We start from the raw sequence: 14,421 nt of genomic DNA on the forward strand, positions 1-14,421 counted from the left end.
TACATAAAATATTAAGTAAGTTTTAAAACTTTACTTAAATTCACATTTTAGTAGATGTTTAGGTAGATCTAAACATCTATCTGGTCATGAAACCAAGCTTTGTAGAAAAACTCCTGTGTCTTTCTTAGTGCATTGGGAGTTCAAGTGAGGTTCAAGTTGAGACCAGTTGGTCCATGGCCCTGCTGTAACCCAAGCAGACCTCTTTGTTTTTGTAAGGGAAGTAGTGGATGTATGGCAGTAAAGCTATCATTCATTTTATATAGATGATACAAAAATTTTAAATATACATACATACTATATATATGTATCACTGGAAAAATTGATGTTAGTATAAGAATGTGTTTCTGAGATTAGTTTTTAATATTTTTATTCCAATTTCAGGTTTCCTTTGCAATGTGAAATGATAACTCAGAGAAGGATAAATTTGATCATTTAAATTATTAAATGATATCATAAAAGTCAAGCAAAGGTGTGGGATTATTTTAAATAGGTTGTTTTCCTTATTTCAGAGTCTTTGGAACAAATTCTTTCAAGATAAAGAACTTCGATCGATGATTGAACAAGATGTCAAAAGAACGTATGTAGAACTTTCAGTGATACAAATTGATGTTATCTCTTTGTAACTTGGGCAAAATACAAAATCCATAGAGAAGCTCTAATTAAATGCAGTATTTTCCTTGTGTTAAAAACAAAGTTTTTTTGGCCATTTTTGGTAGTAACGATTATTTTCTATTAAAATACAGTTTCCTCTTTTTAAAAATAAATTAAAATATTGATAATCTTAAAATAATATTTAATCTTTTCAATTTTCAACAATTTTGAAGTCATGTGCTCTGATTAAGGTTATATTAGGTTGTCATAGTACTAGTATTCTTAGACAAATTTGTCTCTTGCTTTACACCTTTGAATCCCTTTCTAACCAGATTACTTTTTAAATGACAACTATTATTTTTACCCTCCTTATTTCTCTCTCAAAATCATTCAGGTTTGCAAACAAACTCTTCTCCCAGTCTACTTAGTATTTCCCGCGTGCAAGAGTTGTTTACTTAGCACATAGTTAATATCTGTAACTTTTATATATTAGGCTTCATTTTGCTGGATCATGTAGTGGTAAGTACATGGAATTTGTGTAGAAAGGTCCTAAGATAAGTTCTAGCAACACATGGTATAATCTTAGGCAGATTACTTTCAACTAATGTCTTTCCTCCTCAGTGTCCTTTTCTTTAAAATGGGAATAATAGTTAACCGCCTCAAAGGACTGTTGTAGATTAATAAACGTAGTATTTTGATACGTTTACACTTTAAACTGTAAACAATTACATAAATGTTAGTAAATTTGATCTAACCAGCGGGATCTAGGACACGCCACGTATTTGCAGAGTCATGGATATCCCTAGTGCCTTCTTCCCGGTCGTTCTGCAGCTTTGCACATCTACCCCACTGCTAGTTCAGTTCCTGCTAGACCTATTACACAACAAGGTCAAGGCCTCTGGTTCTCTGACATTCATCTCTTTCTAGGTCCCAAACACAGAATAATCAGATGACATAGACTGCTATTAAGATTATACTACATATTGGACAAATCAAATTTTCTATTTTAAAATGAAAATCAGGGGCGCCTGGGTGGCTCAGTCTGTTAAGCGGCCAACTTTGGCTCAGGTCACAATCTCGCGCTCTGTGGGTTCGAGCCCCGCGTCGGGCTCTGTGCTGACAGCTCAGAGCCTGGAGCCTGTTTCAGATTCTGTGTCCCCCTCTCTCTGATCCTCCCCCGTTCATGCTCTGTCTCTCTCTGTCTCAAAAATAAATAAACGTTAAAAAAAATTTTAAAAAAAATAAAATAAAATGAAAATCAGTGGAGGGGTGCCTGGCTGGCTCAGTCAGTAGAGCATGCAACTCTTGATCTTAGGGTTGTGGGTTCAAGCCCCACGTTGGGCCTAGAGCTTACTTGAAAGAAAGAAAGAAAGGAAGTTAGGAAGGAAGGAAAGAAGAAAGGAAGAAAGGAAAGAAGAAAGGAAGGAAGCAAGAAAGGAAGGAACAAAGAATGAATGAACAAACGTTCAGAGTATGATAGAACTGTATGTAACTGGCAATGGTGGCAGGTTGGGGAGTGAGAGGTATGGGATCATTTTGATGAGCTGAGTTATCTGGTTAACCAAGGAGTAACCGATAATAGGGAAACTACTCTCAGAGGAGCTGGGTGGCAATGCTTGACCTCTAGTATGTAGTTTCAGAAAGTAGAAAGCCATTATACTGGTGCTCAGAAGACACTCAAATATTTGTTAGAAAAAACAAAAGAATGAATTTCCTCACCAATAGTTTAAGTAACTGTATAATCAGTGGCAATAAAGCAGACCTCTTAAAAACAAAGTGCATGGTATATATTGCTGACCAAACAGTAAAGGTATCCCTTTTTTAAAACATTGGTAGGCAGTTATCTTAGAAACTTTGACATCTTCAGCTTAAAGTGGCTAATAAGAAGGATTATGACCAATCTTTCTATTGTTACCAAATGAAAAGAGGCACCATGGCACTGAGCAGAAGCACACACTCAGAGGCCCTGTCGGCCACATTGGCTAAAAGACAAAACAAACAAAGAGAAGGGGAAAATAAAGCTCAGACAGCCAAACCACATAGGAAGTGGCACTGAGAGCCTGTTGATCATTTTGGTTACTTAGCGCAAACATTTCTGCTTTGCTGTGTGAGAAAGTGTTACTTCTTGAAAACTGTGTTCTTGGAACTATTTTTTTTTTTAATTAATGTTTTTTTAATTTATTTTTGAGAGAGAGAGAGAGAGAGAGAGAGAGAGAGGGTGTGTGAGCGGGGGAAGGGCAGAGAGAGAGGGAGACACAGAATCTGAAGCAGGCTCCAGGCTTCAAGCTGACAGCACAGGGCCCGACGCGGGGCTCGAACTCATGAACCGTGAGATCATGACCTCAGCCGAAGTCGATGCTTAACCGACTGAGCTACCCAGGCGCCCCAAGAACTATTTGGTTTTATATCTTCTGTGTATTTTTCATATAAAACTGGGCGCATGTGTGTGTGTATAACACATATATGGCTGACTTTTTTTCTTATAATTGGTCTCCACTGGTACATTTTAATTCAGTTTGCAATCCTGAGATTCAGGGACGGCAGTCAGGAGACCTTATAGTTCACAGCATAGAATGGAGGGGGTTGCACATCTTCCCCAGAAGCCTCTCCCATGGTTCTCCTCCACATTTAGAGTAAGTCAGTCTCCTTGCCATCTCTGTATAAATTCTATGGCAAATGACTTAGCTTGTATGGTAAGACTGTCAATCTCACTTTAAGCCACCAAATTGCCTAATGATAAAAGCCAAATAGCTTGAATAATTATACTACTTTAGGTAATACACTCTTTTTATAAGGCACCACATGATCTAAAATCCAAGGTTTTCAATCCAGTCTGTAAAGCACCTCATTATGCCATAGGGGAAGAAAGGAAGAAATACAGCTCAGTGAATGTTATGTAGTGTTACTCATTCACTAGCATCTGCGATAAGAATTCTGTTTCTTGGAATGTATGTTTACTGAATGTCTGCTATGTTCCAGGCTTATCCTTTGCATTGTGGGAACAGAGTGGCGGATAAGACAGACAAGGTCCTGCTTTCATGGGATATACATTTTAGTGTTGGAGGGATGGGGGTGGGGTGAGACAATCAGCATGTATAGATAAAGAAGATGATTGTGGAGGGTGGTAATTGCTGTGAAGAAATAAAGCAGGGTGATAGGATAGTTAGAGGGATGGCTGTTTTAGGAACAGTGATTAGAAAAGGCATCCCTGAGAAGATGACATTTGAGCTGAGATGTGAAAAATTTTAAAAGCCAGCCCTGTGAAGATCTAGGGAAAGAATATTCCAGGCAGAGGGAACAGTTAGTGCAAAGTCCCTTCGTGAAAATATTTTGAGAAACTAAAGGGGGGGCAGGTACGGCTGGAAGCAAGCGATGTAAGAGGGGAAATCTGCGAGAAAGCAGATGCCGGTCAAGCAGTCCTGCAGGCCACAGTAAGGAGTTTGGATTTTATTGCAGTTGCAATGAGAAGCCATTGGAGAATATTGAGCAGAGGTGTGATATCTAAAAAGATCATTGTGGCTGCTGTGCAGTGGGGTGAATAGAGATCCACAAGGAAGCTGGGAAAATAGCTAGGAGTCTTGTGGTATCCCACGTTAAGTAGTGTTAGCGACTTAGACTAAAGGTGTAATAATAAAGATGGTTAGGAGTAGATAGATTGAGGATATGCAGTTTATATTTGTAAATATGGGTTAGGATGTCATTATATGTAGATTTCTCATGTTCAGTCAATTCCTTTCCGTTTTTACTGCCCTGTGTTAAGTCCTTTTTTACCTCTTTCCTAGAGTCTCTCACTTGTTTAGTTTTCTCTTCAGATTCATTCTCTTTCTCCTCTAGTCGAATCCATGTGTTCCAGCCTTATTTTCTCAAAGCACACTTTGAGTCATGCTACTTGCCTAATCTAAAGCCTTCTATGACTCTTTGTGGTCTGCGCAAGAACGGACTTACCCAGACCCCCTGACACACAGACGGTTCTCTTTTAGAGTTTTCCAGCTCTCTCTCTGTTACTGATGTCTAGTTTAACTCTATTGTGGTTTGAGAGCAGACTTTGCATGATTTTCTCTCTGCCAAATTGCTTAAGGTGTGTTTGTGGTCCAGAATGTGGTCTCTCTTGGTGAATGTTCCCTGTGAGTTTGAGAAGATTGTGTATTCTGCTGTTGGTGGTGGAAGAAGTACATAAATATTAGTATATTCAGTAGAATTATGATGTTGAGCTCACCTATATCCTTCTGACTTTCTGCCTGCCAGATCTGTCCATTTCTGACGGAGGGTGTTGAACTTGCTAACCATGATAGTGGATTTTTAAATTTCTCATTGCAGTTTTATTAGTTTTTGCTTCACACAGTTTGATGCTCTCTTGTTTAGTGCATACATGTTAAGGATTGATATGTCTTCTTGGAGAACTAACCCCTTTATTGTTAGCTAATGCCCCTTTAAAAAAAATCTTCTAATTAGTGTTGGCATGATATATTTTTCTTCATTTATTTACTTTCAATCTAAATGTGTCTTTATATTTAAAGTTTATTTTGAGAGAGAGCAAGAGCGTGCATGTGCACACATAGGGGAGGGGCAGAGAGAGAGAGAGAGAGAGAGAGAGAGAGAGAGAGAGAATCCCAAGCAGGCTGTGCACTGTCAGCCCAGGGCCCTGATGTGGGGCTCTATTCCATGAACCGTGAGATCATGACTTGAGCCGAATTCAAGAGTTGCTTAACCGACTGAGCCACCTAGGCACCCCTGAATGTGTGTTTATACTTAAAAGTGGGTTCCGTCTAGGCAGCATATATAGTTGGGTCCTGTTTTTGATCAACTCTGATGATCTCTTTTAGTTGGCGCATTTAGACCATTGACCTCTAAAGTGATTATTGATACACTTGGATTATTATCTATCGTATTTGTTATTCTTTTCTATTGGTTACCTTGTTCTTTGTCTTTGTTCTTTGTTCTTTGTACCTTGTTCTTTGTTACCTTGTTCTTGTCCTGTTACTGTCTTCCACCCTTTTTCTACCTTTCGAAGTTTTAATTGAGCATTTTATATTATTTCATTTTCTTTCCTTTCTTAGCATACCAGTTGTACTTCTTTTACTTTTTTTAGTGGTTGCCTTAAAGTTTGCAATTTGCATTTGAGGTAATCCAAATCCTCTTTCAAATAACACTATACCACTTCACCAACAGTGTGAGTACTTTATAATAACAGTAATCTTAATTCCTTCCTCCTATCCTTTGTAACACTGCTGTTATTCATTTCATTTATATATAAGCATATTCATACCAATGTTTGTATATATACACACATATAAGCGTACATGGTTGAATACATTGTTGGTATTATTATGTTAAACAACTGGTATCTGTTATATCAATTGAGAATAAGAAAACTAAAAGTTTTTTTACTTATTCCTTCTTATGTTCTTCCTTTATATTTTTTGATTTTCTGTAGTTGGAAGATGATATGCCTAGGCACAGCTCTTTGGCATTTACCCTGCCTAGTGTCCTCTGACCTTCCTGGATCTGTGGTTTTGTGTCTGACATTCATTTGGGGAGTTCCTCTGTCATTATTGCTTCAAATATTTCTTCTTTTGTTGTTCTGCATCTGTTTCTAATTCTCTCCACCTCCTTAGATGAGACAGGATAGTTAAAGTGGACTGGAGTTGGGTATTTCCCTTCCCCTAGGTCAGTTAGGGTCTAATAATACCCCAGCAGATTAGGCTCTGGGTAACTGGTTTTCCCTGAAGGCAGATTTTGTTTAGAACAGAGTGCTATGTTCAGAATGGCTCCTTCTCCCTATCCCCCTCTTCCTGTGGGAAGCCGAGGGGATCTTTTTGTTTACTGTGGAAGCCTGGTCAAGCTCTTGGAGGTGTTTGGGCAGGCGGGGGGCTTCCTATTGTCAGGTCCCTTGGCGTATTTAACTCAGAGTTGTCCACCCCAGCAGTTGGTTAAGTATAGTTCAGGTTTTCCTATCCTGCACTGGTTCCTGCCAAGGGTTTTGCTTATGAGTTGTGCTCTGATTAACTTGTGACTGCCCATGTTTGCCTGTCTGTTTGCCCTGTGTCCTCCCCTCTCTTACAGATCCAAGAAGAGTTGTTGGTTTTTCAGTCTGCTCGGCTTTTTACTTGTTCTTAGGATGGAGTAGTGATGTTCAGGTTCCTTAGATGCAGAACCAGAAACCTGAAGTCCTTCTACAGTTCTGTTTTAGACCAGTGCTCTAGCATTATTGCATTATTTCCTGAATGGGTTTTGTGCTTTCCATTTTCCGTGCTTTGCATTACTTGGTTCTCCTCTGCTGGAATGCCGCTCCTTCTCATTGCTCCCTTTTGGATTCCTGAAACTTCATTTTTAAAGGCCTGGGTTCATCATCACCCTGTTCATGAAGTATTTTCCAGTCTTTACAATTGGAGATAATTTGTGTCTATTCTGTGTGGTAGTAGAACTTCTTAATCACATTTTGATGACATTACTTAATTTTGTTGAGTCCTGTATTTACTTAGACCTGCCAGTGTATTCAATCTGCCAGTGTATTCAATACTTTTATATTAACCTCCTCAGGGTGCCAGGCACTGGAGATGCCAAGATAAATATGGCATGGACCCTCAAGAATCTCAAAGTCTAATAGAGAAAGCAGCCACACAAAAGTTACAGTGCAATATAACTGGTGCTGTAATCGAAACAGTATGTATGAGAGCTCTGGGGTTAGCCCAGGTCTCCTCTTTCAAACCTACTGATAGCCCCTTAGAGGGCATGGACCTAATCTTGTTTTTGTGCGACCTGCAGAGTCAAGTCGATGCTTACTAAAGGCTCATTGATTGTGAATCTTATCACTGATGATCAGTATTGCTCAATTTTAGTAGTAACAGTCTTTAACATTCTTAGTCTTCAGAGACATAAGTATGCTTTAAAAAAAATATTGTTATTAGCCTTCTAGTCCAAGTTTAAACAAGATAATTTCATCTCGTAAGCTGTGTTGTTGCCATCATTATTGAATTTGTTTGATCTGAATATGTCACTGTATTAAAATATTATCTCCTCTTCAACTAGTTTTAATATTCCTTTATTCTACTAACCCTTTTTTGCCTCAAAGCGTTTTGTATTCATTTCAATTAATTGTTCCTTATCTCAACCTAATGAGGTTGTTACTGTTCTCATTTTTATTACTGAAAAAACTGATAATCAAAAGGTAAATCAAGAAGCTTCCAATTTACAGTGTTTCTAATTCAGAGCTTGAATCGTCCATTCTGAACCAATTTTGCCATGCTTCAAAGGCTGTAACATTGAATGAAATACAGTATTATTTAAAATGATGGAAAATATTGAATTCAGAATAAAATATCCCTTCTGCATTAGATGCCAAAGAAGTCTGTTATTTGGTCTATCAAGGTCTATTCTGAAAGTGTATTTGTAGTGTATATAATATCGTTTGCAAATTAACATATTTATAAGCTATTGCCAAATAGTATCATTTCTTCTTCAGCTGCTTTCTTCCTGTCTCTTGAATTAAAAGATTAAAATTCTGTAACTATCACCGCTGTAATTTTGAGTGTATTTAAAGTTTATCTGATTGCCTGTTGGATATAGTAGTGAGCATCTTCAAGTTTTGGTCTTTTATGTTTCCGGTTACTGTAGGGTTACTGCAATAGCACCTCAGGCAGTTAGACTCAGCACTTCATTACATTCTCCACGATATGGTTAGATCTTCAAGAATTCAACTTTCCTGGGACGCCTGGGTGGCTCAGTCAGTTAAGCATCTAACTTTGGCTCAGGTCAGGATCTCTCCATTCCTGAGTTTGAGCCCTGCATTGGGCTCTGTGCTGACAGCTCCTAGCCTGGAGCCTGTTTCAGATTCTGTATCTCCCTCTCTCTCTCTTCCCCTCCCCGACTTGTGTCTGTCTCTCACTCTCAAAAATAAACATTAAAGAAAAATTTAGAAAAATTTTTTTTTCTAATTTAAAAAAGATTTCGACTTTCACATTTTAGTGCTTCCTTTTGGTTATAGTTTATGTATGGATCAAGCTTTATTTTTTTTTTTAATTGTTTTTTTCAACCTTTTTATTTATTTTTGGGACAGAGAGAGACAGAGCATGAACGGGGGAGGGGCAGAGAGAGAGGGAGACACAGAATCGGAAACAGGCTCCAGGCTCTGAGCCATCAGCCCAGAGCCTGACGCGGGGCTTGAACTCACGGACTGCGAGATCGTGACCTGGCTGAAGTCGGACGCTTAACCGACTGCGCCACCCAGGCGCCCCATGGATCAAGCTTTAGACACAAATGTATATAAGTAGACTTTATCCTCTCGGTATTTTTTATGTTGTGATTTAATATTTTGCGGATTCATCCATAATTGCTAAAATTCCCTTTTTAAAACTGTAGACATGTGGTGTCCACTTTGGTAGCCACCAGGCACATGCAGCTATATAAATTTAAATTAAGTGAAATTAAAACTTAAATCTTCATACACAATAGTCCTATTTCAAGTACTGATGGCTGTTGGATGTGACAACACAGATGTAGAACATTTCTGTCATAAAAAGTTTTACTGGACAGTGTTGCATAGCTAATTCATTGTAACATATTTGTGTATGATAGGAATTTCTGCATTTTATTTTTTATTCATGGTGAATTTTTAGACATGGTCTATGTTAAATACTTTTATTTCCTTCCTCTGCTGTTAGGAGTACCTCCGTGAATTTTTACCATACACAAGTCTCATCTGAATTTTTGGTTGAATTTACTTATCACCTTACATTGTAGTGGGCAGCTTGAAATTAGACTACTTGAAAATTGTTCCTATATTAACGACACACAGAAGTGATTTTACAAAGTGAATTTGTTGGTTTTTAAATTTTTTCTTAAAGACCATCTTCTCCAAAGTTCCCATTTTGAGAAAAATAACTGCCAGTCCTCTGGTCTGACATTGATCACTGCACGTTACAAAGTTAAGATTCCTAAATGCTGGTCTCTTTTATACAGTTTCCTCTAAGCCCATTTTTTACTTAAATAAAAAAAAAATTCCTTAGGGGAATGAAGATCTTACAAGCAGTTTCAGAGCAGAATTGATTTTGGTTTGTGTTAATGCAGACAATCTGCCCAGTGTTAAAATGTTAAAGAGAAAAAAAAAAAAAAAACACACAAGCTGCCATATTCGTGTGATCACACCAAAATAGCAGCTTGTATTTATATTTTCAGTCTCCTCGAGGTGGACTGCAGGCACACATGAATGAGTGGATGTAGTTGGTGTTGTGTTGTGATTTTATTTAATGCAGGCAAAGTACATGCTTGTGCATGCACGACCAGCCCTCACATATGCACTTGTTCACAGCCGGGGAAGTGGAAACTACAACACAAGCCGCTCTCTAAGAGTTGTCGGCAACCTGTGTGTGTGTTTCTTAAATATTAAAGAGGGGAAAAACAGATTTTCAGGAATACGAGAAACCATTCTCCTTGTCAAATGGCCTGTAGTCCTGCCTCATTTGACAACATTTAAGGTAAAAACAAAATATTTTATTGTTATTATAGTTGCATATACATATTTAGAAGTCTGTGTTTTCCTTTACCGCTCCTGTTTTTAACATGTATCTTTCCCATTTCTGTTTCATTTAGGCGTGCAGATTCTTACCACACATTTATTCTAATTTATGGGATTTTTTTTTTTTAATTTGAAAACAATTCTTTAGTACTTGAGTGAAAACGTTAGATGTATTTGCTACAGGTCGCACCATCATCGTGCTTTGGTCAGCTTCCTGATGCCCCTAACCTTTGGACTTTGGGAGCAGTGCTACATGCAGCAGCAGTTACAGATCTAGCACCACGGGCTCTTGACCACAAGCGGTTTTGCTTTTGAGATCCTCCTTGTTTTACATTGAGCCAGTTTTTTCAGCACTGTCTGTGGTTGTGGGTTCACATACTAATCGTCAGAGGGTTCAGAAGTCAAGTCTGGTGGGTGGTCAAGAAATAGTTCATCCTAAAATATTCCTACTAGGCACAACCTGTTTAGTAGTGTAACGTAATCTTTTCAGAACTTAAATGCAGGTTCAGAATTGAAGCTCCACTGGTACTTTAGGGGTAGATGCTTTGAATTGCTTTAAAATGTTTTAATTATTGAAAAACTGCAAAATCAAGTCTGTCTTTTCAGTTGTGACAGACTCTTACATGTAAAGTGCACACATCTATCCACCTGTATATTTTTTTCCTAATTTTTCACCTTTATGGTATAAGTAGAAAGTTCTTTATTTTTGTTTTTTTTTTGAGGCAGGGAGGCCGTGAGGTAGAGGGCTTGATATGTAACTCAGAGCACTGGAGAACTAGACAGAAACTGTGATGAAAATGTCTAATTAGATGGTGACACCTACCATCTCCTGAAACTCCAGCCCTACCCGCCTTTTCCCCACTATGCGTTCTTTCCTATTTCCTGTCCTCTAACCCTTCTGCTTCATCATCTCACTTGTGTGGTGATTTCAAATCCCTACCTTCCATCTAAGACTCTCAGAGATTTTCTGCTATCCTCTTGGGCTGGATTCTGCCTGTTGTCATCACAACAGATTTCTACCTTCCCCCCCCCCCCTGGCCTTTGTAAAATCAGTGTTCACCTTCAGTTTATGGCCTGTGGAAACTGTACGTTGCTCTTGTCTTTATTAATTGCAGAAACAAGGACACAACTCTGGCCCGGCCTTTCTTAGTCTTCACCTTCCCACCTCTAGTCCCTGAGTCCATAGATTTCATTTTTTGTCTTTCATTGGCTTGTTTATAGGTTTGTGGGTTCAGTAACTCATTCAACAAATACTACTTGGGAAATTACTGTGTCCTAGCTGCTGTCCTAGAAGTTGAAGGCCCTGATAAAGAAAATAATGCCTGTTTTGTTCTTTTACCGGTCATGTACATTTCATTGTAATTATCTTTCTTTAAAAATATCTGTCACATGTCTATTATCTGTACTAGATTTTCTTGAGTGCTTAGTTCTTATGCTTTGTATCTTATATTTTGTATGTTTCTTGAGTGCTTCATTCTTATGCTTTGTATCTGGCTCTCATAATAGGCATTTGTGTTATCGGTAGTCCCCTAATTAAATCTTTTTATTTTTCAAATCTGGAAAGTTGAAACTAAGAAAAAATAGGACTTAGGAAAGTATAATTTGTTAATGGCCAAAATGGAAATAATACCTAGGACTCCTAGTCTTTCCATACCTCTGTAATATTTTATGTTAATGTTGTTTGCCTAGACTTAACACTTTCTCAATTCAAGAAACATTAAGTGAATACCTTTTATATGCAGAGCACTCTGTGGAGCGAACAGGAGATGGAAACATAGGTGAGTTATATAAATCTTCCTCAGAAAGAGTTGGAGATTAAATCAATGCAGTTTGTACCTCTGGGGGTATATACTCTAATGCAGAGTTCCTCAAGGCTGGGAGCACTGACCTTCTGGGCCAATTCTTTGTTGTGAGAGGCACTCATGCATGGTGTGGGACGTGCAGCACCATCCCTGACCTCTCACTGCTGAAGGCTCTGTAAGGCCTGGTGTTAAATCTTTATAGGGCCTCAGGGTGTCCTGTCTCACAGAAGGGTTCTCTGAGGCATCACTTTAGAGCTTTCTGAGTTCTTAACAAAAGATTTTACACTGACTCCCTCGTTTTTTTTGTTTTTTTTTTTTTTGTTTTTTTCAAACTGTGTTTTAGATTTGATCTTTGTCCAGAAGCACTTTCTTAATGTTAGCATTATTTGCTGGATAAAGAGGCTGAGAATGAGAAGTTTTATTTTCAAACCCAGCAAGTCCTAGAACCTTTATGTTTAGCAATTCTCTCTTTTGCTTCTCTCCTCTTTCATTCTACCACAAGCAACAAATATAAATCAAGCAGCACCTTCAACACTCTGCCTGGATAGCTCCTTAGCTAGGTTACCCAGTTTATGTGGTACATTTTCAATTTTCCATATAACTAGAGGCTGCCATGTTGCTGCTACACAATAAGGAAACTTCTTCCTCCATTTTTCCTATAATTTTTTCCTTACTTTCATTTAAGCTTCACTGGAAGCCTCCTCATGGGCTCTCTTTTGCTAGCAGCCTTTTTCACAACCTTTAATCTTTCACTGGTGCTATATCCAAAGTCCTTCCAGTTTCTGTCCAATCCCATAGACACTCCTACCATGTATTTTATAGGTTTTTTTTCTTTTTTTTCAACTTTTTTTTTTTTTTTAATTTTTGGGACAGAGAGAGACAGAGCATGAACGGGGGAGGGGCAGAGAGAGAGGGAGACACAGAATCGGAAACAGGCTCCAGGCTCCGAGCCATCAGCCCAGAGCCTGACGCGGGGCTCGAACTCACGGACCGCGAGATCGTGACCTGGCTGAAGTCGGACGCTTAACCGACTGCGCCACCCAGGCGCCCCTTTTATGGTTTTTTAATAACATCCCAGAATCAGGTATCAAAACCTATATTAGTTATCAATTGCTGCATAATATGTCAACCAAAACCTAGTGACTTGAAACAATGATCATTTATTTCATAGTTGCTGCACATAAGCAATTTAGAACAGCGTAGCCAGAAGGTTCTGGGTTGGGAGTCTTATGAGTTTGCAGCCAGATATCAAGTGGAGCTGCAGTCATCTGAAGGCTTGACTAAGGCTGGGGGATCCATATTGGTTCCTCTCCATGTGGATCTTTCCATGAGACTGCTTAAGTGTCTTTCTCCAGAGAAGACTTCTCCCAGAGCAAGCAATCCATGAAGGAGGATGTTCTAAAGAATTTGCAAATGTCTTTTTAAAGCCATTGCACTCCACAGGTAGCTTCCCAGGCCTCCTGGATGGACTTTTTCCTTCTATCCACATGGAAGAGGAAATGTGCATGGGGCCTGACTGAAGTGGATGTGACGGTTGAATTTTGTGGTCAGTCGTACATCATTTCCACTCTCATTTCATTGGTTAGCACTCAGTCACATGTCTACAGCTAAACTGAGAAAGAAGCTGGGAAATTAAATCCAGCTGTGTTCCTGGAAAGACGAGAAAGCAGATTTGGTTGAGTAAGGAAAGTGGTGCAATCATCAACCAAAACACGGAGCACAGGAAGAAAAAGTATGCCTGCTTTCATTCTGTGTGAAATTGCTCCTCTTCATGGTTTTTTTCCTGATTTTCCACTTTTTCTCTAATAAAACAATAAACCAGAAGAAGGTATTATCGTTATTTTGGTGTTTAATAGTATTCGAGGGAGTTTCCATCAGCTCATTTTAAATTTTGGATGAATGCTTGTTTTGAAATTCTGTTCTTGAAGTATGGGCATAACACCAGTTATTGTTCCTTCAAGTCCTTCTGTGCTTCTCTGTCCTACTGCATGATTATAAACCTTCACCAAGGGCTTTGTTTTTTCCCCTGGGGCATCTTATTGAATACTTGCATCTTCAGTAATTCATCTGGGCCCAATGCTTTGTCTGTTTTAATACTTCTAATTACCTAATTATGTACTATAATGTGGTGACAAAGCCCTTTATCATTTCACTCTTTTCTTAACCCTTTTTTTGCTTAGAAAATACATATATTTTTTTGTCTTTTTGTTGTCTGAGGAACTCTTCATTATAGATTGCCCAGAAATTTGCCTGGCTTCTCTTTATTGTCTGTGTGTAATATGACAGACCATTGATTGCCCTGTTGAGTGTCTTTCTACTTATCTTACATCAGCCACCTGGGTTCCTGGTTATTGGGGCTCTAAAGCTGGTGTGTAAGCTGTTCCTCCTCCCTCACTTTATTCCTTCCCATATACTGCAGTCACATGAGAAGATACCCAAAAGGCATGTAGAATAGTCCGGTTGTTGTAAGTTACTTTTGTGACAGAATTAGTGACTTTTCTGTCATTCATGGAT

The 14,421-nt window shown here is 38.6% G+C and overlaps 1 protein-coding gene across 10 annotated transcripts in view; it reads left to right on the top strand.

The window, feature by feature from the left end:
* The window catches only part of TBC1D5 (TBC1 domain family member 5), a 544,621-nt gene that overhangs the window by 300,324 nt on the left and 229,876 nt on the right, over window positions 1-14,421 (top strand). For 8 of the 10 annotated variants that reach the window (XM_040480115.1, XM_040480107.1, XM_040480108.1 and 5 more), the window contains 2 exons: window positions 510-577; window positions 11,848-11,883. In XM_040480115.1, the coding sequence (XP_040336049.1) occupies window positions 510-577; window positions 11,848-11,883 (104 nt within the window). The remainder of the gene's footprint in view (window positions 1-509; window positions 578-11,847; window positions 11,884-14,421) is intronic. The other 2 variants (XM_040480112.1, XM_040480114.1) reach the window with 1 other exon arrangement.

The sequence above is a fragment of the Herpailurus yagouaroundi genome, unplaced genomic scaffold (assembly GCF_014898765.1).
Source record: "Herpailurus yagouaroundi ecotype Mexico unplaced genomic scaffold, PumYag 159, whole genome shotgun sequence".
NCBI lineage: Eukaryota > Metazoa > Chordata > Mammalia > Carnivora > Felidae > Herpailurus > Herpailurus yagouaroundi.